The following is a 27,760-nucleotide window of genomic DNA, read 5'->3' on the forward strand; positions in this document are numbered from 1 at the left end:
ACTTTTCTGCTTTATGGAGGAATTGATTGTTTGTAGTTGTTTTTGAGTGAGTGAGTATTTGATTTGATTCTTTACATTTATTTCGTAGCTGTGAAGCCTTAGTGGCCTCAGCTAGCACTGGGTGCATGTTGGTTTCTTTCATACATTTGGCAGTCTCCAACCACTGTCGGCATGCTCCGCCCTTAACTCGTGCGATAGAAGCAATATGTTGATTTTTTTTGTTTTTAGTATTGTATTTAACCCTGTCCTGAAGAGGCCAAAGAAGACCAGGCTGAAACGTGGCAGCTTCAACACTTCTGTGGAGGAATCTTGGAATAATAGGGATTTTTTTTAACTGTGTTGCGGCACACTATAGTCAGGCTAATTGGGAGAAAAGCCATTTAGTGTGCACTTCGGAGATTTCTTCCTAGTGGTTCTCCTAGAAGTATAGGGAGATACTCGTGTAAATAACATTTTTGGAGGGTTATTGTTTTTTTGTGTCATAACATCATGATTTTTGATTATTGTATTGTAAAAACACATTGTGATTCATGTTAACTATTTTGCCTTGAATAGGCGTCACTGTCGTATGTGTGCGATAGACTGATGCAGATACATTCTTTTTGAATAATGTTCTTTTGAGAGGGTAATTAAATGTACTCTTCTCAAAAAAAAGTGTTGAGTATTGTTTACTTTGATACCTTTTTCATTTGTATAAAATTATGCCCAGGCAGATAAAGCAGATTATCAACAGCCAAACCCACCAACGAACAGGGAAAAGTTGAGCCCTTCACAGGCCGAAAAACAGGAGATTATAAACTATAAGCCCCAAAATGCAGCAGGTAAAATAAAGGCATTCGCGGGTAGAGGAAAATTACTTTTTTAAAGTATCAAGGAAAAGACAGCACAACGCCAGTCTCTTTCCCACCTCCTGGCCCTTTGTTAACTGGGCCACAGGGCACATTTAAAGGTCTAAATGTGAGGAGCCTCATGAATTTAAAGTTTATTTAGAAATGCAAACCAAGCTTTATACCTTGTCCTGGGTCGCTGATCCGAATCACTGTCACTCACTTCTTCACTAATGCCACTTTCACTGGCTGCCGCACTGCCACGAGAATCTTTGAAATCTGAATCATTTGAATCATCACTGGTAACTAAAAATTGAAAGGAGTTAATTTAATTATCTTGGGAGATTTTACAGATTGACAAAATACTTGTAATTTCTAATCAATTTGAAAGGAAAGTTAGGAGGAACTCAGGAAAAAATGTAGTAATAAGAAGAACAAGTACTTACCTTCGGCAACGCATTGTCTGGTAGAGACAATATCTAGCTGCAGATTTCTTACCTTTGAATATCCCAGGCGCCAGACTGGACCCAGAAACTTTTGCATGAGCAGTATCTCTGCGCACCGTCAGGTGGCTTTGTTCGGTTCTGCGCGTCAGCGTCGCCGGATAATGCCGCACGCCGGAAGGCGAGCGGCAACATCAGTTATTTTCCACAACTTTCCACACCAGTAGCGCAGAGCCATGAAGTAAACTAACTGGTGTGTGTCCAAACTAGGGCCCTGAAAGGCGAACAACCCTCGCCATAGGAATGTATTTCCGCAGAGCGGGCGTCATGTGTGGGTCTGTAAGGAATCTGCAGCTAGATATTGTCTCTTTAGATAATGCTTAACCTAAGTTAACTTGTTCATCTGATGGAGACTTCTAGATGCAGATTCCTTACCTTTGAATAGATACCCAAGCCATACTATCCTGGTGGTGGGCTGCTGACAAATTGCCTATTCTAAGAAGTCATGCAGGACCGAACAGGTGGAATGTCTGTTCCTGCAGACCCGACTGTCCAGGCAGTAGTGCTTGGCAAAGGTGTGCAGGGATGTCCAGGTTGCTGACTGGCAGATGTCCAGGATTGTAACCACATGAGCTAACGTCATGCTTGCAGCTTTTCCTCTGGTGGAATGGGAGCATAAGCCCTCATGAGGCTGCTTTTTAGCTAGGGCATAGCAGACCTTGATACAGAGAACAACCCAGCACAAAATGGTCAGTTTCTGAACTGTATGACCTATTTTTAGCTTCTATATAGCCCACAAACCGTCCACCAGGAAATCTTTTGTGCGGAAGGTAGAATGACAACGCTCTTTTTGGATGCAGATGGTGAAGTAACTCCTCTTCTTTAGATGAATGTGGAGGAGCATGAAAGGTGGCCAGGGTGACTGATTGTCCCAAATGGAATGGGGTCACAACTTTAGGTAGGAAAGATGCTCAGGTGTGAAGCACCATCTCGTCCAGGAATACTATAAGTTGGGAGGCTGGGATGATAAAGCCTGCAGCTCACTCTCCCTCTGGGCAGATGATACTGCCACTAGAAATGCTGTCTTGATGGTTAGCAGCTGGAGGGGATTATTGTGCAGCAGCTATAAGGGAGCACACAATTTAAGTGAGAACCAGGTTCCGATCCCACTAAGGCTTGACGAAGGGGGAAGCATATGTACAAGCCCTTTCAGAAACCTATGTACAATAGGAAACTTAAATAAGGAGGATTGGTCGGGCAGCCACAGGAAAGCAGAGAGATTACCCTTGAGAGTACCCAGAGCAGCGCCCTGCTTGGCAGGGGTAAGAATGAAGAGAAGAATATCGGAGAGTGTAGGAAGCTGGCACTGTATCTACTTTACCAAAGTAAGGTTGATAAACTTTGTTTGATTAATTAAAATCATTACTATCGTCCATTTATGGGATCACAGAATTTTAAAGTAGCCTTCATCTGAGATTGTTTAAAAGAGAAGAAAATAAACTAAAAAAACTAAATAAAATTATTTTACATGGTTAAACAACTTATTTATCATATTAAAAAGGACACTTGGGAGCAGTTGTTGTCCTGCATGAGTTAGCGTCTACTAGAAATGAACAGAGGACGAAATGAAGATACATAAAAAATAATGGTAAAAGCACAAATCTATTAAAACAGTAGGAACGCTACATATGGTGACTTAATGGTCCAGAGACACGTGGTGTCCGGGGTTGTCTATGTAAAAGATACAATTCAATCAGCTTCTGTTTCACAGTACGAAGGGGTGGAACGTCACGTTTAATGTTGGCCATTGTTTACCTGTTGGCGTTCCCGGTTGTGAATCTTATTGCTGCTCTTGTTATGAACTTGGTAAACTAAATGTTAAGCATTGGGTTGTCCGGATTCATTGATGCGAGTATGGCTTGTCTGCATGTCCGTATACCTAGTTTGTTCCATTCACTTTTTAACATGGTTTTCCGGTCGTCGAGAAGTACTGGACAGTGACATGCCACGTGCTCGATTGATTCCTTGTCACTACCACACCCCCTGCACGCTACCTCCGTATTTGTACGTTTCCAACTCGGCAGGTGGTACAAGAGTGGCCATTTGCCCATTCTAAGGGCCATGAATCTTTTTTTCCATAACACGGTGTAGGTGCATGACAGGTATGGGGCCATGACCTCTGGCTTGAACCATGGAATGATTGTCCAGGCGTGCTTACGTTTAGCAAGTTGAGCTCTGTCCGAATGAAAGGACCAGAGACGAACGTTCCTCTTGATATATGTTTTGAGTGCCTGCTGTGATGGATTCAGATTCCAGATTTCCTCGGAATCCAGGATTTTTAATGAATCATGTAAATGGCGCCGGTATGTTCCACCAAGCTGTCCGATGGAGATTTCCTGCCACAGGAAGGCCTCCAGGCTTCCTTTTCTTGAATTACGCAGCTTATTACACAGCCTGATGAATGCTCCAGCCCCTACCGCATGGTGGTCTTGAAGGCCGAATTCAAGGCGCATTTGAGCAGGGGATGAGGATTTAGGCAGATTCAACGCTTGTTTGAATGTTCTTGTTGTTATTTTGTTCACAAGACTGTTGTCCTTCCCTTGCATGATCTCCTGGCCGTAGGTGAGAAAGCCAGTGAATTTTGCCTTCATGACTGTTATGAGTGGGGTCAGGGATGGCCCAGAAAGTTGTCTGGCGAGTGTCTTGAGTGCAACCTGGATTGACAGAGCTTTGGCTTCTACCTCATCTCTATGTTTAGAGAAGGTGCCCCTTCTGTCCATGTGGACCCCCAGGTACTTGTAGGAAGTTGCTTTTTCTACACTCTTACCGTTGTATAACCAATCGCCGCCTCTATATTTCCTTGACCCGAAAGGGATTGCCCTTGTCTTTGTTAGATTCAGTTCTAATTGGTTTCTGATGGTATAAGGGAATAGTTGGTCAAGGAGTCTTTGTAAGCCAACCCTGGTATGACTCAGCAGAACCAGGTCGTCTGCATACAATAGATTACTTACTTTACCCCAGCGAGTTTTGGTGGATGACCAAAGTAAGGTATAGTGTGCGCAGAGTCCAGTTGATCCCCAGAGGCTTAAAGAGGCTTAAGTAGATAATACAAAAAGCTCTATTTGTGTAAGTGTGGTCAATCAGTTAGGCTTATCAGAGAGCTACGTTAAGCATTTGTTATACAAACGCAGGCAAGAAACGATTACACGCACATTCAAAGACTGAATCCAATACCAAGTGTTTTATATTAAAAATATTATTTTGTCTTTATACTTTTAGAACCAAGAGGTACTCAGTTGCAATTAAGTAACAGTTTCAATTATTGCAGTGATACTTTTCAAGATGCAGTAGAAATTGTTTTGAAAGGCAGTATAAAAGCTTAACAGTAATAGAAATACTTTTGTATTGTTAATCAGAAATCGTAGAACTTAGTAGAAGTAAAAGATAAGACTTTTAAATGCGATAGGAAAAACATTTATGGGAAAGAAAACTGGTATATGCATTAACGGGTAAGTATGGATAAGTACACAACTTACTCTTCCAGTCTTCGGGGGGTAGACCAACACTGGTCAAGGATCATTTTAAGGATACTAGCTACCACACCACCAGCGGCGGCAGAGTGGCGGCTGGCAGCAGAGGTCACCGGGCTCAATATTAGTTATTGGAGACTGGGGTCACCCAGAAGAGATGCTGGTTGTAGGTAGGTACTTGAAGTTTCAGGACAAAGGCCTTCAGGGTTAGGGTGAGCACAGGGGGCCAACAGGCAGCACCAAAGATACACAACCAGCAGCACATGGGTGGCCAGGTGAAGGGTGCAAATCAGCATTGGGAAACCAGTGTTCTTCAATGGGGAACCCAATGTTTTCCAATCGCACAAAGAGGCTGCAGGCTCAGCCTAGAAGGCTGGATGAAGGTGACCACTGGCTGGACAGGTAAGTTGGAATGTTGAGGGAGGTCTGGACACCGATGTAGGAAGCTGGCTCTGTATATATTATTCCAAACATGGTATAGTGTGCACAGCGTCCAGTGGATACCAAAAAGGCTTACAGAGGTAAAAGTAGATATTACCTTACTCTCTATTTGTGGTAGTGTGGGTGAGCAGTAAGGCTTTATCAGAGGGTAGTGTTAAGTATTTATTGTACAAACTCAGGCAAGAAATGATTTCACACACTCAAAGACTGTACTCTGACCAATTTGTTTCTATATACAAATATTTCTTAGTTGTATTGGTGCTGAAAAGCAAAATAATACTTTTCAAGGATAATACAGTTGAATGCAGTCGACTTTGTTACAGGTGGGTCAAATGTTCAGAAACAGCTGAAATTACGGTGTAGTTAAGTTATAATATTTTTTAGATTACTTTTCAGATTACTCTTCTTACTCAGTGTGTTAAGCCTAGAGACCCCACTGGGACATTTGCTAGAAAAAGGTAAGTAAATCAATTGGTTATCAAAACACACTTGTCTGGGTTTTTGTACAATTTTCAACTTCACACTTTTTTCACAGGAAAACAGTCAATGCAATCGTATGGGAGAAAATGAGGTAATCGGTTTAAAGGTAGGTAATCGGTCTTGGGAGTTGAGTTTCTGGGGTTAGAACAAGGGTTCCCCCAGGTCAAGGATGCACTTAAAGAGCACCTCAGCAGCACTGGGGCGGCCAGATGTAGAGTGCTGCAGCCCAATGTTCTTCAATAAGGGATAGGGGGGGCCTCCGGTTGGTGGCTGCTTACGGGCACGCCCCTTGGATGTGGGAGCACAGCACCTAGGGTTTAGCTCAGGGCAAAGGGGGATCCAAATTAGCACACAAGTTGCACCAACAGCAGCACTGGGGAGCTGGATGCAGGGTGCTGGTTTGAAGTCAGGTGCCCAGTTTTCTGGGGATTCTCCGTCACAAACAAACCCTGCAGGCTCGGGCATGAATACTTTCTGGAGGCGGCCACCGGTTGGAGAGGTAAGATGGGATGCTGGGAGTTGCCTGGACGCAGCCGGGTTCAGGGGTGTCTTTAGGCGTCGGGTTTCCTTACCAGCTCCTGGTCGCGGTCGGGGGACCATCCAGATGGAGGCTGCAGGCGTCTACTGGAGGATTGAGGCTGGTCAGAGGTCACTGGATCCCAGGTCAGGATTGCCGGGGATACCACCTTTTGGTGTTGGGCCACTAACTCGGGCCTTGGGTATCGGGGGCAGAGTGGTACATGCTCATGGATCCGGCTGGAACCAGAGTCTTTTAGTGAACAAATCTGGTGCTCACAGGAGACAAAGTCTTAGTATGGAAGGCAGAGCAGGTGCTCATGGTTCTAGGGGCTGCTGGCTACACCGGGATTACACTGGAGCAGATCGAGGTCGGGCAGGCCGGTACGGATGGGGCCAAGTCCGTTGGTGTCCTCCTCTTCGTCCTTCATCACAGCTCTTCGGTCCTTCTTTCCTTCCTTCCTTGAGGTGGGTTCAGCCCCTATTATGCCACCCTCCAGTGGGAGGGGAGAAAGAAGAGAAGAATATCGGAGAGTGTAGGAAGCTGGTACTGTATCTACTTTACCAAAGTAAGGTATCACTCTAGTTGGCTGGGTCCCTCCATCTTCAAGATGGCGGGTGTAAGAAAGTGACCCCCTTTTTGCATGGTTGCCCCCACTTTTTGCCAAACTGCTGATGTCCTTTGACTGAGTAGTTCAGTTCAAAAACTTTATTCGAATTGAATTTACAATTCATAAAAGTATACAAATAAAATCAAAGATAAAATTCCATCTTATTCGCTCAGAATTAAACATTACTAAAAACAGTTTTATAAAATTATTAAAAAGAAGTTAAAAAGAGATATAAGACAATGCAATCAGGTGAGATACATGTTAATTAGTTATAATTAGTAGGCCAATGCTATCCTATAATTATAGTTCTTCTCACTCTTAAGATTGTATTCCAGTAGAGGCTCACTGTACTATTGGTAAGGCAGTAGTCTAAGGATCTTAGTTTGTTATAGGCGTCTCTAGATTTTCTTAAGCCCCAGACTAACAAGAGAGGTTTTAAAATGTGTCGCCTAGGGTGGCTATATAAAGTACAGAAAAGAGTGCAATGTATGTTTGATTGGTATGATTTGTCATCACAAGGACAGCGTCTTTTTTTTCTCGCCCAGTCATTACAATTCGGAAATGATACAAGTCTATAAAAAGCTTCCAGGTGAAAGTATGTCATGAGCCTGCGATGCTGTACGGGTTGAACTAATACAAGATACAGCTAAGTGCCCCTTTGGGATGTCACCTCGTCGTGGCTCATGACAGATTTTTTAGTCCTTTCACCCTTCCATCTTTGCAATTCCAAATGTTCAAGGAGAGTCTTTTTTAGCGTGGATCGCAAGAGCTGTTCCAGTGAGGCCGGGTCGGTAACATATTCAGGATGACCAATTTCACTAACAAAGTTCTTGATGTAACTAAACCATTTAATATGTTTTGCCCCATCACAGCTAAAACAGTCCTCTATAATGGTTCTATTCAGTTCTGTGGCAGTGTTAGTCCAGACATTATGCCAAAGTAAAACAGGGGCTAGTTTTATAATATCCGTGATGTGAAGGAGGGCAACTTCAGCGTGTACGGCATATACAGCAGTGTTCTTCGATGTAGCTATTAAAAATCGAAGGAACGTGTTCTCGATTCGCTGTATTGCCTCCACTTGCTGCCAGCACCAGATGCCCGCCCCATAAGTACCAGTGGCCACACATTTAGCTTTAAATATTTGAAGGAGCTCCCCGACTGGTCTATTCCCTATTTTTTTGCGAATCTCATAAGAGCACCAGCTGCTCTATTAAATGCTAGGGCCCTTGCATTCACAGCGGGCTTCCACGTGCCTTGCCTGTCAAAGTGAACCCCCAAATAACAAAAGATGTCGGCTAACTCCACCCGCTTTTCATCTAGAATAATTGGACATGGTGTTCTTTGTTTATTTGGGCCGCACGACATGGTAAATGTCTTAGTGACATTTACACGTAGTCCCCTGGACTTCATAAAATTTGAGACGGTCTGTATGGCTTTCTGAAGGCCCACCATTGTCTTCGAGAGAATAGCCGCATCATCAGCGTACAATAGAATGGGGATAGATTTGCCTTTGATTACAGGATAATCATAATACTGTTGTGTTAAGCAAGAACCCACCCCATTGATATAGAGGTTAAATAGCAGGGGAGCTAGTATGCAACCCTGCCTTACCCCTCTATTGATCTTAAAAAGCTCAGTACATTCCCCCCTCTGGCCGTATCTTACACGTGCACCTGCCCCAGCATAAAGTTCTCTGATGAAAACAATTATTTGATTGTCCAAACCAATGTCCCTTAAAGTCTGCCAAAGATTGTCATGCAAGACGCAATCAAATGCAGAGCTATGGTCCACAAATGTCACGTATAGGTTGGTTTTCTTTGCATGTATATATTTGGAGACAATTAAGGAAAGATTTAGCCCCTGCTCAATTGTCCCCCGCCCTCCCCTAAACCCATACTGGAAAGGCGATAACACTTCCTGGCCCTCCAGCCAGTCCTGAATGCGGGCGAGAATGACCCTGCCTGCCATCTTCATAAAGCCATCTAACAAAGAGATGGGCCGATAGCAGGCAGGATCATTCCTGTCCCCCTTTTTATAAATCGGGACCAGGATTGCCTCCTTCCATGTCGAGACGAAACCTCTTATTTATGCAATTCAGGACTCTAGTGAGTAAAGGGGCCCACAGGTCCGGAAGCATTTTAAACACGTCAATAGGGACACAGTCGGGTCCTGGTGCTTTGGAAGCTGAGCTTTCCCTTAAGGCCTTTTAGACCTCCTCCAGATCAACCTGAATACCTAAGGGAAACGAGGGATCTGGTCCCTCAGCGATTATTGCTGTTTGGGGGGAAGTCGCAGGCGGGACCAGGATGCCATAGAGGGCTTGCAAGTGATCCACCCATTTCTGAGCCGTGATGGCGTTATCTAAACGTGGACCCTGGTCATCTTGGTAGAAGGGAGCATTCACAGCCTTCCAAAAGGCAACAGTATCCTTTTGTTCTGAGGCTGCTTGAAGGGCTGTCCAAGCTTCAGCCTTTAAGTCTTTCTTCCTTCTAGCAAGGGTGACACGATAATTACGCCTAGCCATTTGTACCTGTGCTCTAACTATTGGAGTAACATGTAATGCTGATTTAATTTCCCTCAGTGCCCTAGTGCAATTTGGGTCAAACCACCCAGGGATTAACTTAACTACATTACGCGGGTTTCTGGTCAGGAGCTGTTTAATTGAGCAGCAAATTTTATTGAAAGAATCCAAAACAAGGTCTTCGTCCTCTTCTAGGGTCAGGCACGTATTAATTTCCTTTTGGGAACTGATCACTAGATTTTTTAGAAAACTAGCTGGGATTACCTGCTCCCATTCAATACAAAATCCATTTTGCTGACAAAGAATGGGATTAAGGTCATAATCACAATGAGTATTATGGGATGGCACTTCCAGATTTAGTTTAAAGGTGACTAAAATAGGGTAATGATCGCTAATATCACTAGTAAGTGTCTCCCATTTAGTGACCAGTGGGGCATAACGTGACAAAAGTAAAGTAAAATCAATAATTAATTTTGCCCCTCTTGCGTTGCAAGTGGGAGTAAATGTTTTGGGGCGGAAACCAGCCTCATTAATAAATGCCATGGAATGCTCCACTAGTAAGTTATTAAGCATGTCCCCTAGTTTTGTGTGGGCAAAATGACTAGACGCCCCAAGTTTTCGTCTTCCCAATCACACACACCCTGTAGGCTCCTTGGACATAAGGGACAATTAAAATCCCCTACCCACATAATAGCCATATCCCCCGCGCAGCTATCCTCGATGTTCTTAAGGGTGCCTGACAATTTCTTGATGATGGTTTCCAAGTGGACTGTGGGGATATTATTATAGAAATTAACTATAGCTAGATTTTTTAAAGAGCCCCATGTTACTACTAGTATTTGATAATATGCACAGTCCAAAAAGCTCTTGAGGACAATAGGGCCGGTGTGAATAGACAAATATATAGACAGACCTTCCTTATGTCTACCCTTTTTGCTAGGAACTGCCGGGGTAAAAAAAGTTTTATATCCTAACAAATGGGATTGCTCGATGGCCCATGTTTCCTGTAGAGCTATGATGGAGTGAGTCATGGTTATTGATTGCCAGGCTGCGTCGTTGATTTTTGAGGTAAGACCCGCTGTATTCCATGAAGTTATGCTACCGGGGGTTTCAATGCTAATTAGCCGTGTTGGGTCAATAGCTGTTACAGGAGCAAATTCCGATGGGACACTGGAAGTTGTCCCCAGGATATTAGCCAACTGGGGAATTAATGTTAATTCTTCCACTAGTACTTGTGATTGAGGCTGAGGATCTATGACGTTATAAGGTTCCTGTGTGCTATTGATTTGAGCAGGAACCAAAATTTGTTTTTGGGAGCTTAGGTTTGCTTTTATGTCTTTGGTCTCGCCAGTCGGGGACATGCTAATAGGGGACCCCGACCGTCAGTCGCAGTCATCAAAACCTGAAAAGGCTTCAAATCTGTTGGCGACTTCCAGCCGGGTAAATGGCAACAGATGGCCCATTACCCTGATTCCCATTGAGTGGTCCAACCCCCTAAAACTATTACTATGACCCCTGTAAGGTACAGTGTCTCAACCAAATGCATTTTTAGGAATCATAGGATTGGGCGCAACATATACTGATTATTAAATGTTATCGGTGGATTAATCAATGGGCCAGAAGGAACCCCTGGACACATTAAAGGAGTCACCAGAGATCCTGGGTAAAAGTAGGACAGATCACAGGGAACGATGGTTTTACCAACGTTCCCTGGCGTCCAATTTAAAATGTGTCTGACCGCACCAGGATCTCTGAAGTTTATGACTATTAGATCGCCCTTGATATCTTTCTCTCGGCTCCCCAACCAGGAGAGACGCGGCACATGCACAATCTCACCATTGATGTTGCAAGGGAGCGGTCTGTTCTGGCTGAGCCAATGCATGGTTTGGTTTCTTAACTGAGATAAGCCTTCCCTCCTGCCATCCTCTAATGTGGGGACACCCGTGAGTACAACCACATAAGGGACCGCTTCTGGAGGCAGTTCAACTTGGCGACCCCTGTGGTTTTCTCCTCTAGCTGGGCCTGCCCTCCCCCTTACCTCCTGCTTGTTTCCAGTGGCGGATATTTTCACCCCCTTCAAGGTTTCATTAAGGACGTGTGGGACAGGTTGGCGGGCCGATTTAGATAGATTTACCCCCTGGTGGTTTCGATTCGCAGAATGACTAGAAGGATTTAAAGGATTTGGGGCCTTTTGGATAGCAGTGGTAAGAGATGGCACTGCGGCTGCAGGGGGTGGGACTGACTTTACAGGATCTTTAGATAGGCCGGCTTTGTTGGTAATGGCCGTTTCTAGGTCCCCCTGCCGTTGCTCTACCCTCTTCAACCTCTCTAGTATGGGTAGTGTAAATGACCTGAATAGGTGTTCAATGCTATTGAGGGAGACAGCAGGCGATTGTTCCTTGAACGTACAATTCCTGGGAGATGCTGGGCCAGTTGTAGGTGCAATCAGTGTAGGGGTTTTTAAAGTTGGTGATGTTTCTTGGGGGACCATTTGGGTTGGGTCGGGTATTAAACTGGCCTGGTGCAGCTGTTACACTAGCCTTTCTGCCTTTGCCAAAGTCAGAATGGCTAATCTTGCCTCTTTGTTGAACACCACCCATCCTCCGCCTTTTATTTGGTGGAGGACCATGAATTTTGGGCACATGAACTTTGGGCACATCCGATTTCCCAACCTTCTTTTTGGTAGTCTCAGCTACTACTCGAGGGGTGTCAAATTTAACTTCTATCCCCATATTAAAGTTACTAGAGATGGATACGTTGGATACGTTGTTTTTGTCCATACTGTTAGGAGAAACCGATGAAGGGGTGTGTCTCGCAAAAGTATGGGAATACCCTGCGTAGATAACAGGTCCTCATTTTCAGTGACCAGAGCTGTACCAGATGGACTAATCTGAGGTAGTGGAAGAAAAGGAGGTCTACTTTTAATACATTCGATGGAGCGACGTCGCTCTGCCCTGTGCTCGGCCAGTACGCACACCCTTTCCATATCAGAGGCAGCCTTTTTAAAATAATTATCCAGTGTGCCTCTACTATTTCTGTGTAGTTTCCCATCTTGCAAAGATGTTTAACACCTCGTCGTTTAAGACCCACTCGTGATTTTCCTGAAGGAGTCTGCTGAGTGCGTCTGCCTGAGCATTCTGCACACCTGGTAGATGGGTAGCCATTATCGTCAGTCCCCTGGCCAACAGCCAGAGCCAGATCGCTTGCGCTTCCTGAGTGTGTGCGCGATCTCGAGCCCCCCTGCTCCGGAATGACGGGTGAAAGGTTTTCAGTGCCAGATGGACAGCTCTGAGTTCCAGAAAATTGATGTGATACGTGGTTTCCGTCTGAGACCACGTTCCCTGGATCTGAAGATGGTCCAAATGCGCTCCCTAGCCCTGGAGAGAGGCATCCGTCACGATGGTCTGTGTAGGAATGTCCTTGTAGAACAGAATTCCCTTGAGGAAATTCTGTGCTGAACACCACCACTTCAGGGACTGTTGAGCATGTTGAGACAGTCTGATTCTGTCCTCCCAGCTCCCTCGTTTCTGGTCCCATTGGTCCTCGAGACATTTCTGCAGCGGCCTCATGTGGAGGCGTGCATGCGGGGTGAGAAAGATGCAAGAGGCCATCGACCCCAGGAGTGAGGATATCGTCCTCACTGTCGTTGATGAAACGGACATGAGAGTTTGAGCCTTCCGAAGGATCGATAAGCGTCGCTCCTACGAAGGACACATGCTTGCCTTGAGAGTATCAATGGAGGCTCCCAAGTACTGCAGACACTGAACAGGAGTCGGGACAGACTTGGACATGTTGATGTGCAGATCCAGTTGGTTCAACAGAGCCGCCGTCCTGTTGAAATGCATTTGCGTTTCGTGGAACCTGGATGCTCTGATCAACCAGTCGTCCAGGTACGGGTAAACAAACACCTTGTTCTTCCTCAAGTGCGCTGCCACCATTGCCATACACTTTGTCCTGCAGCTCTATGGCACATAGCCAATCTCCTCGCTGCAGCTCAGGATAAATCTGATGCAGGGACAGCATGCTAAATTTTTCTCTGGGGATCCATTGGTTTGATTATCGCAAATCCAAAATGGGTCTGAACTTGTTTTTGTCCTTTTTTCTCACAAGAAAGAACCTGGAGTATAGACCCTTTCCTTTTTGAAATGGAGGAACAGCCTCTATCGCCCTCTTTCTTAACAGAGTATCCACCTCCACTTGAAGTTCACATATTAGGTATAATGAGCAAACTGGTGGAATTGCTGGAGGAGAGCTGACGAAATGAAGACTGTATCCATTGCAAACAATATTCAGCACCCACTTGTCCTGAGCTAATTGTTCTCCACTCTGCCAGGTAGTTCTGAATGCTTCCCCCCACAGGAGCGGGTAACAGAAGAGGGGGAAGTAATCCTTCAGGGCTTAGACCCAGCCGGGCACTTGCTCCCTGAAGCGGGCTGTTGATTTCCTCTGCCCCTTTGACGCCTCTGAAAGGGCTGTCGCTGAAACTGTTGTTGCTGCAGCTGTTGTCCAGTCAGACGACCCTGCCCTCATTGAAAACGCAAGCTAGAATAGCGTCGTTGATAGGGGCGGAAAACCTTGCGTTGTTCTTTCGGCTTTTCAAGGGCGACAGCCTTGAGTGTCTCAACCTCCGCCTTCATGCGAGCCATCTCCTCGTCAGCGTGGGCCCCAAAGAGCGTAGAACCTGAAAAGGGCAGGTTGGCAATCCGTTGCTGTGCCTCCGGTTTCAGGGAGGTAAGTCGCAACCAGGAATGGCGTATCAAATTCACCCCGTGACAGTACCCATGAGCTGCCAGGAGAGAGCTGTCCGCAGTTGCGCTGATGATTTGCCTTCATTTAGGACCTCTTGGAAATCTTCCAGTCTGTCTCTTGAGAGGAGTTCAATGAACTGCTGGAGAGACGGCTTGCTGCTTTTATGGAAGTGGCTGCTGTACTGCAGACCTTCCTTCCCGCCGAATCCATCTTGCGGCATTCTTTGTCCAGAGAGACCGTGGAGGACGGGGCAGTAGAATGTTGCTTCTTGGCCGCTACCACAATGACCGAATCAGGTGTAGGATCCATTCTCAGGAATGCAGGATCCGAATCTGGGGGCCTGTACTTCTTCTGAAGCCTGGATTGAGCAGACTTCACAGAGGCAGGCGTTAGGAACAGTTCCATAGCCGGTTCCTCCAAACCTGGCACTAAAGGAAGCAACGGTCGAGAGAGGGGCTTCCGTTGTAGTGTTTCGAAGAGGACAGGTGGACGGGGTAGGCACAGTCAGTGCAAACCCCAGTTTCGCCGCTCCCCTCAACACCACGTCCTGAAACGTGGCGATGTCATCAACTGGCGAAACCCTCTCAGGTGGAGAGTCCGACAATGTAGGGGAGTACCTCCTGCCACTAGAAGAATCCGTTTCCCTTGTGTACCTGGACCGCGACCTCTCTCTGCGGTGACGATGTGATGTAGTAGAAGATCTGCGCCAGAGATCTTGATCTTCTGGGCACAGCCGGAACCACCGGCACAGGCGGTTGTAGATGAGGAGGCAGCTGAGCCGGAATTAGATGCTTTGGTAGAGGGTGAGTTTGTGTTCTAGGCCTTGAAGGCGACCGGCGAGGAACCCAGGCTAATACCAGAGACCTAGATGGTGAGTAGGTCCTGGAGTATTCCGAATCCGAAAACTGAATTATTCTCCTCTTCTTGTGTGCAGGCCCCGAAAAGGGTGCTCTGGAGGCAAAATGAAGAGCGCCGGTGCCGCCGCGACCGGGGACTGTCCGATGTGGAAACGCTAATCACAGAGGACGAACGTCTACTTGACGCTGTCCTCGACCTTCTCGATGTCGACCTTCTCCTCGACGTCTCGACCTTCTCCTCGACGTCTCGACCTTCTCCTCGACGTCTCGACCTTCTCCTCGACGTCTCGACCTTCTCCTCGACGTCGATCATGTCGACCTGCTCGATGCCGACCTGCGCGTCTACGTTGACGGCGTCTCAACAGCGAGCACCAATCTCTTCAGGACTCAGCTCAAAAAATTGAAGTTATACCAATAAAGGTAGAGCTCAATGCTCCAGGGTCCTGCTAGCAGGAGCCGGTAAAAAGAACTGAAAGTAACTTGCCTTTGGCTGTTCATCATGGGATATAGAGGGTCTCTTCCTTAAAAGGCAAGGTACAGACACATAATGGCAGCCTATGGGGCTTGTCTGTCCAACCTTTCATCATGACAAAGGATTTTTGTGAAGGGGAGTTTCTCTATGTGTGAAACTCTGCAAAATGTGTACATTTCTATATTATTTGGCTATCCTTTTTCACTTCAGGATGAAGTGCTGGCCAATGTAGCCTTGTTAATGTTAGGCTGCATTATTTGTCTTTAATGTTCTCTTAAGTGCCTATGCAGGACTGCAGAAGAGGACAACTTAAGAGACTATTTTGATTGCTCCGGGGTCCACGCACATGGGCTGGACTATTCACAGATTAGGACTATACACAGAGATCCTCTACTACAGACCAGCAGTAACAAAGTATAGATGTGTTATTATATTGCCACAATGGTAACAAATTTGAATTAAAACTCGAAGCGGAATTGCCTAGCATTCCGTATAAAAAGAGAACATTTTGTCTCAGAACAAATAAAGTGCTTTGAGACCTTTTGGGTATAGCAAGAGCTATATAATGTTAAAACTAACTTTACCGAGAAAAAAAAAAAGGCACTCAATAGGGAAAAGTAGGCCTCACAGAGAAAAAGAAATTTGTTTTATACAACAAAATTAAATATAGATGCCCAATATTTTGTTAGTAATACCTATCAGCTGTGCCAAATGTTACAGCATTATCCTTAGATACATCAGATTAAATATTAAAAGGCATTCACATTTTATGAGTAATTGGTTGCTGCTAAAATAAAAGAGTCTTCCTTTTACCACACAGCCAACAATAGATTTTGACTGGCTTGGAATGCCTGTTTTTTTAGAATGAACTGAGCCTCATTCCCAGCACCAGAGAGAGCTTTTAACAGCTGCTAAAGTTGTATGTCCGAAGGAAGCGGTCTGTCAGAGCAGAGAGAGGTAAAGAGTGGTTTATCAACTTTTTGGGGTTTCTGTGAGGACATTAGAATACACAAGAATTCTGGGCGCATTATGGCATTTAGAAAACGAACATTTTTGACAAGTTCTTTAGGCGCTAGAAAACGCATTGCACAGGAATAAAAATAAAATGAGACAGCAAAAGTTACATGTATGTATGTATATGTATGTATGTATGTATGTATTTTGAGCTTATATAGCGCACAGCTACCCACAAAGGGTTTCCCGGCGCTTGCTTAGGGAACCCATCCTGGTATTCCCCTGTGAGATAACCCCGGCAGGGTATCCACAAGGTGAAAGCCAGGCATCCCGCCGCGAGGGGCCGTTGTGGAGATTAAGCAAGCTATTGCCCAGAGTCGCAGAGTGTGAACCCGTGAGTCGAGAAGGCACCGGAGCAAGAATTATCGAGTCCGTGGAATTTTTGAGCCCAAGACCCGCCGAGGCGGGGAATTGAACCCTGGTCCAGAGCCGATCTCAGCTTCCGGGTCTGCCGCCTCTAACCCCTGAGCCACACTTCTCCTACCTTTAAAATATGACCACCTAAGTCAGCCCCTCAGTCATGCTTCTCGATAGTTACTTTGAATTGTAAAGGCAGTATGGGAATGGCTTTGCTCAGACGAGGGACAACAGGTATAAGGGTCAGAGGCCAAGCTCCGTATTTAACAGACTAGCACGGCTGAAAGCAAAATACCCACATAGGAGGGTTTCTTTCCGATAGGCTTCCACTGGCACTTTGACCTTGGAAGACATTCCGAAGGAGGGGGTGTCAGCGCAGAGAGAGGGAGAAAGCTTTGCTTATTATTTTTGTCAAAAGACAAGGTAGGTTCTACGAAGCCACAAGAGAGACGGAGGGGGGGGGGGCAGGAGCATCTATGGGCCATGTGCAGAGAGCAGCTCTGCCATGCATACAGAAATAATGGATTTAACTTTAGATTACTGTGCCAGGGCTAAGATAAGGAGGTAATAACATTAAGCTTGCATTCATGCCCCATCAGACAGTCTACTGATCTAACATCTCTCAGGAAGAGCCTGAAAACATGGCTGTTTGACAAATAGTTTGGTGCAGACTCTCATACTTCCTCGCTTTCCTTATGCCTTCTGTTGGGATCTGTGTATTGGAAAGGTAACAAGTGCTAGGACACCTCCGGGTAATCACGCGCTATATAAGTTATCATAACATCATGTTAAAACAGTACAATAGCTAAAGGAATTGGTAGTTAGTTATTGGAATAATGTTTTTAAGTTAGCTCAATGTGCTTGTACACCAAAATTTACAAAGTGGTACAGTCCAATAGTACTGGACTTGGTATGGATTCCCTAGCTATTTACCTCCTACAAGTCTGTCCATGCCCAGCTGCCAAAGGGGGTAAGTATTGTCAACAGGTCACCTGATTGGGTTGCCTATGTCGAAGAGGGGTAGATCCTGGGCAAAATTAAGGGTAAGCAAAATTAAGTAACACTGATTTTTGGGGGGGGTTTGCGATCCCTCCCTTCCCTGTCAAAGCTGTCTATGAACGGCCATGAGACAATTGGTTGGGCTCGCTTTAGTAATTTATTTCACAGGATGCTGTGAATATGTTCTTGAATAAATAGAGATAAAGCACCTCACCAGTGCACGTCTACTTGGCTATGAAGTAATACTGTTTGAACAAATTGTTAGAATTAACAAAATGAATAAATAAATACGCCATGTTACTGCCGATACTGTCTGTAAACTAATAAAATTGATGTTAGATAAGGATGAAAGGATGGGTAGAATAGACTGATGTTCCCTTATTTGACCTTTAAGGGGTACTATATGTAGGAGGTGTTTGTTCCAAATTCTCAGGTGGCAACACCATTATTGTTGAGGTTATTCCAGCACTACATAAGTTGCAGAGGCATCACAAGTCCCTCATTAGTTAGTCCATATAATCGAGCTGATAGCCCTTGCTAGAGCTGGTGAATAGGTTTCTCCTTTGACTGTATTTCATGGCCCAGATCATGAAAAGTATGATACATATGGTTCACAATGCTGGGAAAAAATGCCCATATGCCCGTAGCATATATTTTTAAGAACAAATTGTTCTTTTGCTTGTTTTCTTGTCTGCCACAAACAAGTTCTGCTGGAAAATTCATGTACCTACTAGGTTATGTTTAATTTAGCAGTTATTGATGTAATATGGATCTGTTACATTAATAGTTTTAGAGTTTCCCGCTGCACCTATAATATGAGAGTATGGTCATAAAGGGCAAAAAACGTGGTTGCTCCTATGCAAGGAAAATCATTTTAGAGGTGTCTGCAGTTTTGCACAATAGTGAAGGTTCACAAAGTAGACTCTGTATCGTGATGACATATAAGCCCAAGTTTGTCTGGTTGTACAGTGGCTTCAATTTCCCAAGTACTTTTTTTGTTAGCAATGCACCACTTTGGTCAAGTTCAAGTTCAGGAATTTGTATAGCGCGCTACTCACCCAGAGGGTCTCAAGGCGCTTGAGGGAGGGAAGTGAATTATTTATCGAAAAGCCAGGTTTTTAGTTGTTTTCTGAAGGAGAGGTGGTTCTGTGTAAGGCGGAGGTGAGTGGGGAGAGAGTTCCAGGTCTTGGCCGCTAAGTAGAAGGATCTTCCTCCCATGGTGGATTTGTGGATGTGCGGAATTGCGGCGAGTGCCTGATTGGATGATCGTAGTTGGCGGGTGGGTGTGTAGAAGGACAGTCTTGTGTTGAGGCATTCGGGTCCTAGGTCGTAGAGGGCCTTGTGTGCGTGGGTGAGGAGACGGAACGTTATTCTCTTGTTGATGGGGAGCCAATGAAGGTCTTTCAGGTGACCGGACATGTGAGCTTGACGGGGGATGTCCAGTATGAGCGTGGCTGAGGCGTTTAGGATGCGTTGGAGTTTTTTCTGTAGTTTGGTAGTGGTTCCGGCGTAAAGGGTATTTCCGTAGTCCAGTCGGCTAGTGACCAGTGCGTGGGTGACTGTTTTTCTTGTTTCGGTGGGGATCCAACGGAAGATTTGTTTGAGCATGCATAGGATGTTGAAGTATGAAGATGAGACGGCGTTGACTTGTTTGGCCATCGAGAGGGAGGAGTCCAGGATGAATCCCAGGTTACGTGCATGATCTGTAGGTATGGGTGCTGTACCTAGGGCCGGTGGCCACCATGAGTCGTCCCAGGATGAGGGGGATGATCCTAGGATGAGAACTTCCGTTTTGTCTGAATTCAGTTTTAAGCGGCTGTTCTTCATCCATTTGGCTACTTCTTTCATTCCTTCGTGTAGATTGGTTTTGGCGGTGTTTGGGTCTTTGGTAAGGGAGAGGATCAGCTGGGTGTCGTCTGCGTAGGAAATGATGTTGAGGTTGTGTTGTCTTGCGATGGAAGCCAGGGGACTCATGTAGACGTTGAAGAGGGTAGGACTGAGTGATGATCCTTGTGGTACGCCGCAGATGACTTCGGTGGCCTCTGATTTGAATGGGGGGAGGCGGACTCTTTGGGTTCTCCCGGTGAGGAACGAGATGATCCAATCCAGAGCTTTTCCTAGTATTCCAACCTTGTTGAGGCGTTATATGAGGGTGCTGTGACAGACTGTGTCGAAGGATGCGGAGAGGTCGAGTAAGATGAGGGCGACTGTCTCTCCGTTGTCCAGTAGTATTCTGATGTCGTCTGTAGCTGCGATGAGGGCGGTTTCGGTGCTGTGTTTGGCTCGGAAGCCGGACTGTGAGGGGTCGAGGGAATTGTTGGATTCAAGGAAGGCGGCGAGCGGACTGTTGTAGGCTTTCCCAATTACTTTGGCAGGGAATGGGAGGAGTGAGATGGGGCGGTAGTTCTTGAGTTCTGAGGGGTATGCTGTGGGTTTCTTCAGAAGTGCGCTGAGTTCGGCATGTTTCCAGCTTTCCGGGAAGGTGGCGGAGTCGAAGGAGCAGTTGATGACATCGCGGAGATGGGGTGCGATGATGGAGTCTGCTTTGTTGAAAATGTGGTGGGGACATGTGTCGGTAGGTGATCCAGAGTGGATGGAGTTCATCAGGCGGATGGTGTCTTCAGTAGTGATTGGGTTCCAGGCGCCAAGTTCATTAGAGTGCTGATTTGGTTCGGGGGTGGGTGGAGTGGACTGTTCTTCAGATTGGTTTTCAAAGCTGTTATGTATGTCGACGATTTTGTTGTGGAAGAAGGAGGATAGAGAGTCACAGAGGACTTGAGAGGGAGTGATGTCGTTGGTGCCGGCGGTGGAGTTGGTAAATTCTTTGACGATGTTGAATTATTCCTTACTGTTGTGGGCGTTGTTGTCGAGTCGATCCTTGAATGCCGATTTCTTGCTGGCTCGGATCAGTTGGTGGTGTTTGCGGGTGATGTTCTTGAGGGTGGACAGGTTGTCAATGGTTGGGTTTTTTCTCCATTTTTTCTCTAAAGTACGACATAGCTTCTTGGATTTCTTAAGGTCATCGTTGAACCAGGGGGCCTTCTTGTTACCTTGTTTGGTCTGGTGGTTTTTCAAGGGTGCTAATTCGTCAGCGCTGTGGGTGATCCATAGTGTGAGTTTGGTGGCAGCATGGTTTGGGTCCGATGAAATGGCAGGGGGGTTTTGGTTAAGCGATGTGAGGAGTTGGTCGGAGGTGATTTTGTTCCAGTTTCTTCGAGGATTAGGTTGTGGGGGGTTGTGGGTCGTGGTCTTTTTGTAGCTGAAGTGAACGTAGCTGTGGTCCGTCCAATGTATAGCAATGGTATGATCGAATGAGATGAGTTTGCTGGAGGTGAAGATGGGGTCGAGCGTGTGTCCGGCAAGGTGGGTGGGGGTGTTAAGTTGTTTGAGCCCGAGATTAGCCATGTTGTACAGAAGGGTGGTGGTGTTGCTGTCGTTTTTCTTTTCCAGGTGGAAGTTGAGGTCTCCCAGTAGAATGTAGTTTTCGGAGGTGAGGGCATGTGGGCTGATGAAGTCAGTGATGTCTTCGTTAAAATGTGTCCGTGTTCCAGGTGGTCTGTAGATGAGGGTGCCTCTAAGTGTGGTCCTGGGGTCGATGTGGATCTGGAAGTGAAGGTGTTCGGCGGTCGCGAGGTTATCGTCGGAGTTGGTCGCGATTCGGATGGTGTTCTTATGGACTATGGCTATGCCTCTTCCTGTTTGGTTGGTTCGGTCTTTTCGTATGATCTTGTAAGCGTCCGGGATGGCTATGGCGATGTCGGGGGCTGATGATGCGTTCATCCAGGTTTCTGTAAGGAAGGCAACATCCGGCGATGTGGTGTCGAGTAGGTCCCAGAGTTCAGTGGCGTGTCTGTGGACTGAGCGGGTGTTCAGCAAGATGCATTTCAGGTGGTTAGAGTGGGAGCTGTGTTTGGGGTTCGTGGATTTGATCTGGGTCCTGACGCAGGCGAATTTGCAGGAGTGGCAGGCGAAGGGTCCGTGGGTGTGTCCAGGGACAGCCTTGCAGCATTGTGGTTTGCGACCGGGGTTGAGGGCAAGGAGGGAATCGGCATTGTATGTTATGTTTTTGCGGGGACCAGCGGGTCTGGCGCTGGGCGCGGTCGAGGCGCGGACGGGCGTAGACGGGCTTACCTTTGGCGCACCTTCGTCGCGCAAGGGGCGCGACCGCTGCGCGCGGGGGCATCAGTCATATGTGGAAAGTGGAGGGGGAGGGGTGAGGAGGGTCAGCTGGGAGCGGGGTGGAGCTACGGGCTGAGAAGCACAACAAAATGGCTGCACCAGTTCGAAAGTGAAACTGGGCGAGACTGGGGCACAATCAGAGGCACAATCGAGCAGAAATACTTGAAAATAAAACAATGATAACAGGACAATGCGCAGATTGAAATAAGCAGCGCTACATATGCAAATTGCACAAAGCAGGCAGCAATGCGGGGGGTGAAATAGAGTAATGAGAGGCAGCAGAGCGAGTGGAGCGCAGATGCGGTGGTCAGAGTCAGCTGGCAGGGGCTACGATACCGCAAATCTGCTTCAGAGCGCTCAGGTATCTCAGATCACCAAGCCTTGGGAGCGAGGGGGAGCGACCTCTTCTGAGCGAGTCTTCTGAGCGTCCCATTTTTGAGGTCATCGTAATTCCCTGGCCCTGTTTGGGCCTCCTGGTCCCACAAAACAAAGATTGTTTTTGAGACAATATGTGTATTTGCTTTAATATTCGTATTTGGAATACTGTTTTTTCTGCAAGACAAATATTTTGCGCACATTTTGATAAATACTACTCCGCTACGCCACCCCCGAACATATCATTGGTACTCTAGCCCTTAGGCCTGTAGTTGTGAAAATGCACCTGTCTTAGAATGTAACTGTCAGGCTGTTTCAACTGACATAAGCAGTTTTGTCTCCGCTCCCACTTTGCTGACTAAGTGATATCTATCTGCCCATGTTATTCGATATTCCTGTGTATGCCTGTACCTTCTATTTGAGTCTCCATACTTACTCAGCAACTGACAGGGTATAAAAGGCCCCTGGTTTCTGTATTCCTTGTACTACCTCATACAGTGCCCGAGGATGTTGTATTGATGTAGTCCCACTCATGAGTGATTAATAAACTTGTTATTTGATATTCCAGCTTCGGTGCCAATCTCGATTTTATTAGTTTAAGGACCAGTGGACAGATAAGGGTGAACCCCTGCACCAGTGAGCCCCTAAAAAGGCTAATTTCCATACCTAAATCAACTTGAGTTGTCCTCTTTTTGAAAAAGCTGAAGGCTGATTTTGTAGTAACTTTCAACTAAAAAAAACAAACACTGAACAGGTGTCCAACCTGTAATTGTCCCAATATTTAGAAGCACATCATTTCCTACACCGTTTTCTATCCATTTTGTAGCAGAACATTAGTACTGAAACTGTCCTGGTGACTGCTACTGACAATATATGCATGACACTGGATGGCAGGTGTGTGGCAGCATCAAAACTCCTTGATCTATCCGCTGCCTTTCTTGGCACATAGCACCGCATTTTAATACATTGGCGCAGGGGCATTAGGTTTGGAGGCCTAGTATCCGATTGGTTCCTTTTTTTTCTTTTTTACTAACTGAGCACAAGTTTGTCTAGGCATTTCTGCTCTACTGTCAATGCTATTACCAATGGTGCACCTCAGGGTTCAGCCATAAACCCTTGGTTGTTCAATCTAAACTTTACTTGGCCTGAGAAGTTTTTACTTAGGCAGATTATACACAAATCATACTCAGATGAGATGGCTTCAATTACTTTCTTTATGCTATGGACCCCTGGATGCCATCTAACTTGTTAACAATGAATGCAGCGAAGACCAACGTTTTGGTCTTTGGTAACTAATTGATGTGGATGTAAATGTTAGGCATTCTGTTCCCCCCGATATCCCCCCACCCACACACCCACAATCTCCATTTGCAGATGTCTAACAATTTGGACATTATCTTTGACTCACATATGTCTTTTGAGACCCATATTAACAATTTGACTACCAACTGCTTCCTTCTATGTAGCATCATTAGTCGCGCATTTCCTTTTCAACCCAACTCTTCTAGGAAGACCCGGTTCTTGGTCAATGCACTGATCACTGTAAGAAAGAGCCCTCTTTTTACATTGTTGCACCCACTTTTTGCCACTTTGCTGATGTACCATCACTGAGTGTGCCTTGGGTTCCTGCCAAACAGGTACCCAGGGCCTATTTTCTTTCACTTAACTGCATTGAGACAAAATCCATTGGCACTCTTTGGCCACATGTCAGACCCTTGTAAATGGTACCACAGGTACAAAGTACACTGTGCCCAGGGAAGGCCTCTAAGGACTGCAGCACTTATACTGCCACCTTTAGAGGCCCAGTACCTTTACACACACGTATACACACACACACACGCACACACACACACACACACTGCCATTGCAGGCTGCATGTTTTGGTGCAGAAGAAAGTGAAGAGTCGACATGGCACACTGTGCGCCATGCCTACAACCCACTGACCTGGCATAGGTCAGCCACCAATCGAGTTGGGTGCACTATACCAATGGTGAGGGTACAGGTGCACGTGTTCTCTACCCCTACAGTGTCTAAGCCAAGTCTTAGACATTGTAAGTGCAGTAATACCATTAAGAGTATATGGTGCTGGGAGTTTGTCTTTACAAACTCCCCAGCACCATAATGGTTTTACTGAAAAGTGGGAACTTTGGTATCAAACTTCTCAGCACAATAAACCCACACTGATGTCAGTGGGGGATTATATAAAAATGCACCCAGAGGGCATCTTAGAAATGCCCCTTAAATAATGACCTAACTCTAGTGTCCAGGCTGAGTGGCTGCTCACCAGCTGCCACCACCAGACATATTTCTGGAGCCCTGGGTGGAGAATCTGCTGCTCTCGGGGGTCTGAAACAATGCACATCCTGGGACGAGGTGCCAAGCTTCCTCCCCCAGGATGGGCAGGGTCCACGAAGAGGAAGCTTCAAAGGCTTGCCACCTTTGTGAGCTACCCCAGCCCTTTGCTGCTTCTAGGAACTAGCTCCCACCGGTTCTGACACCCATTTTGGGTGGGAGAATCAGCGGGGAAACCAATTGAGGAAGGGCGGTGTGCTCACCTTTGCCAACACAACCCCTCAGGTGGGCAAGGCGAGGTGAAGCACAACTCACAGTCCACACCATCTTGCAGATAGGGGGACCCAGCCAACCAGAGAGAGGCATAAGCCCCCCTACCACTGGAGGGTGCTATAATAAGGGGGTGTACTCACCCCATGGGAGGGACCCATTGGTCCCAACCTTTTACTTACCTGTAAAGCCCCTAAATCTAGCATTTAGGGGCAACCCCGATCCTTGCATCCTCAGACAAGAATGGAACAGAAGAAGGAACGAAGAAGCAGTGCGGAAACTAAGAGCAGGATGCTGCCCACTGACTTGGCCCCAGCCCTACCAGCAGGTCCCCACCTCGAAACTGCTGCAGCAAAATCCTGGTTTGTCCAGTAGCCAGCAGGCTCAAGAACCTGAAGGACCTGCCCTGCCTCCCAAACCCAAGACTTTGTCTCCCGTGAGCACCAGATTTGCTCACCAACAGACTCTGGCCCCAGCCAAAACCGCGAGTCTGCACCAAAAGCCCACAGCCCGAGGTCAAATTGACCAACACCACAAGGAGGTCTCCCCAGCGATCCTGACTTGAGATCTGGTAATCTCTGACCTGCCTTTCATCTCCTAGCAAAACCTGCACCCCTTTTCTGGACCATTCCCCGCGACCGGAGCTGGTAAGAAAAAAAAGACGTCTAGAGTCACACCTGCCCTAAACGTCCCACGACCTTGGGTGGCCCAACCAACGGTGTCCCAGCATCCCAGATTACCTCTCCAAATAGTGGTCACCTCCAGAAGATCTTCGTCCCGAGCCTGCAGTCTTTGTTGCAACCAGAGAATCCCCATTTAAATCAACAGGGCACCCAAAGCGAAAACAGCACCCTGCACCCAGCCACCCCTCCGGGTGTACTTTGGGTGCTAACTCGGATCCCCCTTTGCCCTGAGCCTAACTTTAGGAGCTTTGCTCCCACAACCTTGTGGTTAGCTTGTGAGCATTCAACAACCGTACGCCCCCTATCCCCCATTGGATAACATTGAGCCTCAGCACCCGCCGTCCTAGTGCTGCTGAGGGTGTTTCGAGTGCATCCTTGACCCTGGTTCAAACCCCAGAAAACCAACTCCCACAAATAAGTACTTACCAACAAACTGTTAACTTTATTTTCTCACATAGAATTGCATTGACAGCTTTTATAGAAAATTGTTTCAAGTGTGGAGTTGGTTTGTATGGAACATTGAAAAACTGCATAAGTACTATAAGTGAATTGGTTACCTTTTGTCTAGGAGATGTCTCAGTGTGATATCTAGGCATATCACACTGATTAGCAAAAGTAATTAAAATGTTATGTACATAGTAATCTGTAAATTAACTAAAAAGTAATTCCAAAATGTTGACATATGTAATTCAACCAACTGTATTTAAACCTACATTTAACTGTAAAACACTGCATATAATTTTCAAAGTATTATTTCACTTATCTGCACCAGGCTTGGCTTCATTCTAGAACTAAAATATCTACATAATATTTTTGATACAAACAAATTGGTCTGAGTTCAGTCTTTGAATGTGTGCCATAATTTGCTGCATTAGTGTGTACAACAAATGAACAATTGTTACTTACCGTAAACTGGTGGTTCTCCAGTATTGGATTCACATGCGACCCACCCCTCAGAGGCTTGTTTCTCCTCATCGACTCTTGTCACTCTAGTGCTATGAAAATCTGAGGGTCTGAGCTCTGAGGTGAAGGTTCTGCAAGGGTGCTGGCGCCTGATTGGCTGTAGTTTGGACTAACAATGACAGGAACGTTACAAGTGTTTTTTCTCTCTATCATGTACTCCTATGTGGGAATTGTTTTTGAGTCTTTATTATGTATTTACTACTATTATTTCATGTGTTATGTATTTACATACATATGTTATTGGTATGTTATTGCTATTTTATTTACCGTGGGACTCCCACTTCGACGACAGGGAATATTCAAGCATGTCAATCTATGAAAGACACCCTAATACTGGAGAAGTTTAACACTACCCTCTGATAAAACCGTACTGCTCACCCACACTACCACAGATAGAGAGTAAGGTGCTTTCTACTTTTACCGCTGTCTACCTTTCGGGTTCCACTGGACTCTGTGCACACTTTCTCATTTTGGTATAGTATATACAGAGCCAACTTCCTACAATCACTTCCAGGTTCGACTACCGACATGCTTTGTGTCTTAGAAAACAAAAAGGGGGTGTTATTTATCAGAGGGTATGGAGTGGCGCTAGGCAAGTAGTGTGGAGTTGGCACAAATGAGGACAATGAATTCGGTGCTACAGGTGAGGGAAAAACCCCTAAACACTCAATTCTGGACCAAAGGTCGGTCTATAAACAAGTCCAGTGCACACGCATATGAGTGGATAAATGATACAGAAAAGTTATCGTTATCAACGAAGACAAAGAAGTTCTTACTTGGAAAGTTGATTTTTAATTGATCTTATTGTCATTTTCTCAGTCTTGTGTACTTTGTCACGGAGAGTTTCCTCCCGTCATATATGCCCGATTCGGGTTTCAGCTTTGGTGAGATTCAGGTGGGTGTAACCCCTGTTTGAATCTTAGTTTATTGCTGAAAAACAACTTTCAAATTCTTGATGAGTACTGCAGTTTCTTCTAGCTCTAGTGAACTCACCAAAGGGAATGGCGCAGATCTGGGAAGGAGGACGAGCGCTGCTAACATGTAGAATAGAGTTGCACAAAGTACACAAGATAGAGAAAATGACACTAAGACTTGTAACAGATTTTAATGACTTTAGCCGGGTACTATCAAAAAGTCCCAATAAACACTGGAAATTGCTCACCAACGACACCTGGCTAGCA

At 46.0% G+C, this 27,760-nt stretch overlaps 1 protein-coding gene across 1 annotated transcript in view; it reads right to left on the reverse strand.

Annotated features, from left to right (window-relative positions):
• ATRX (ATRX chromatin remodeler) overlaps positions 1-27,760 on the reverse strand; it is a 1,771,102-nt gene that overhangs the window by 1,129,011 nt on the left and 614,331 nt on the right. The window contains exon 13 of the mRNA XM_086918408.1: positions 1,013-1,133. Within this exon, the coding sequence (XP_086774534.1) occupies positions 1,013-1,133 (121 nt within the window). The remainder of the gene's footprint in view (positions 1-1,012; positions 1,134-27,760) is intronic.

The sequence above is a fragment of the Lissotriton vulgaris genome, chromosome 4_1, assembly GCF_964263255.1.
Source record: "Lissotriton vulgaris chromosome 4_1, aLisVul1.2, whole genome shotgun sequence".
NCBI lineage: Eukaryota > Metazoa > Chordata > Amphibia > Caudata > Salamandridae > Lissotriton > Lissotriton vulgaris.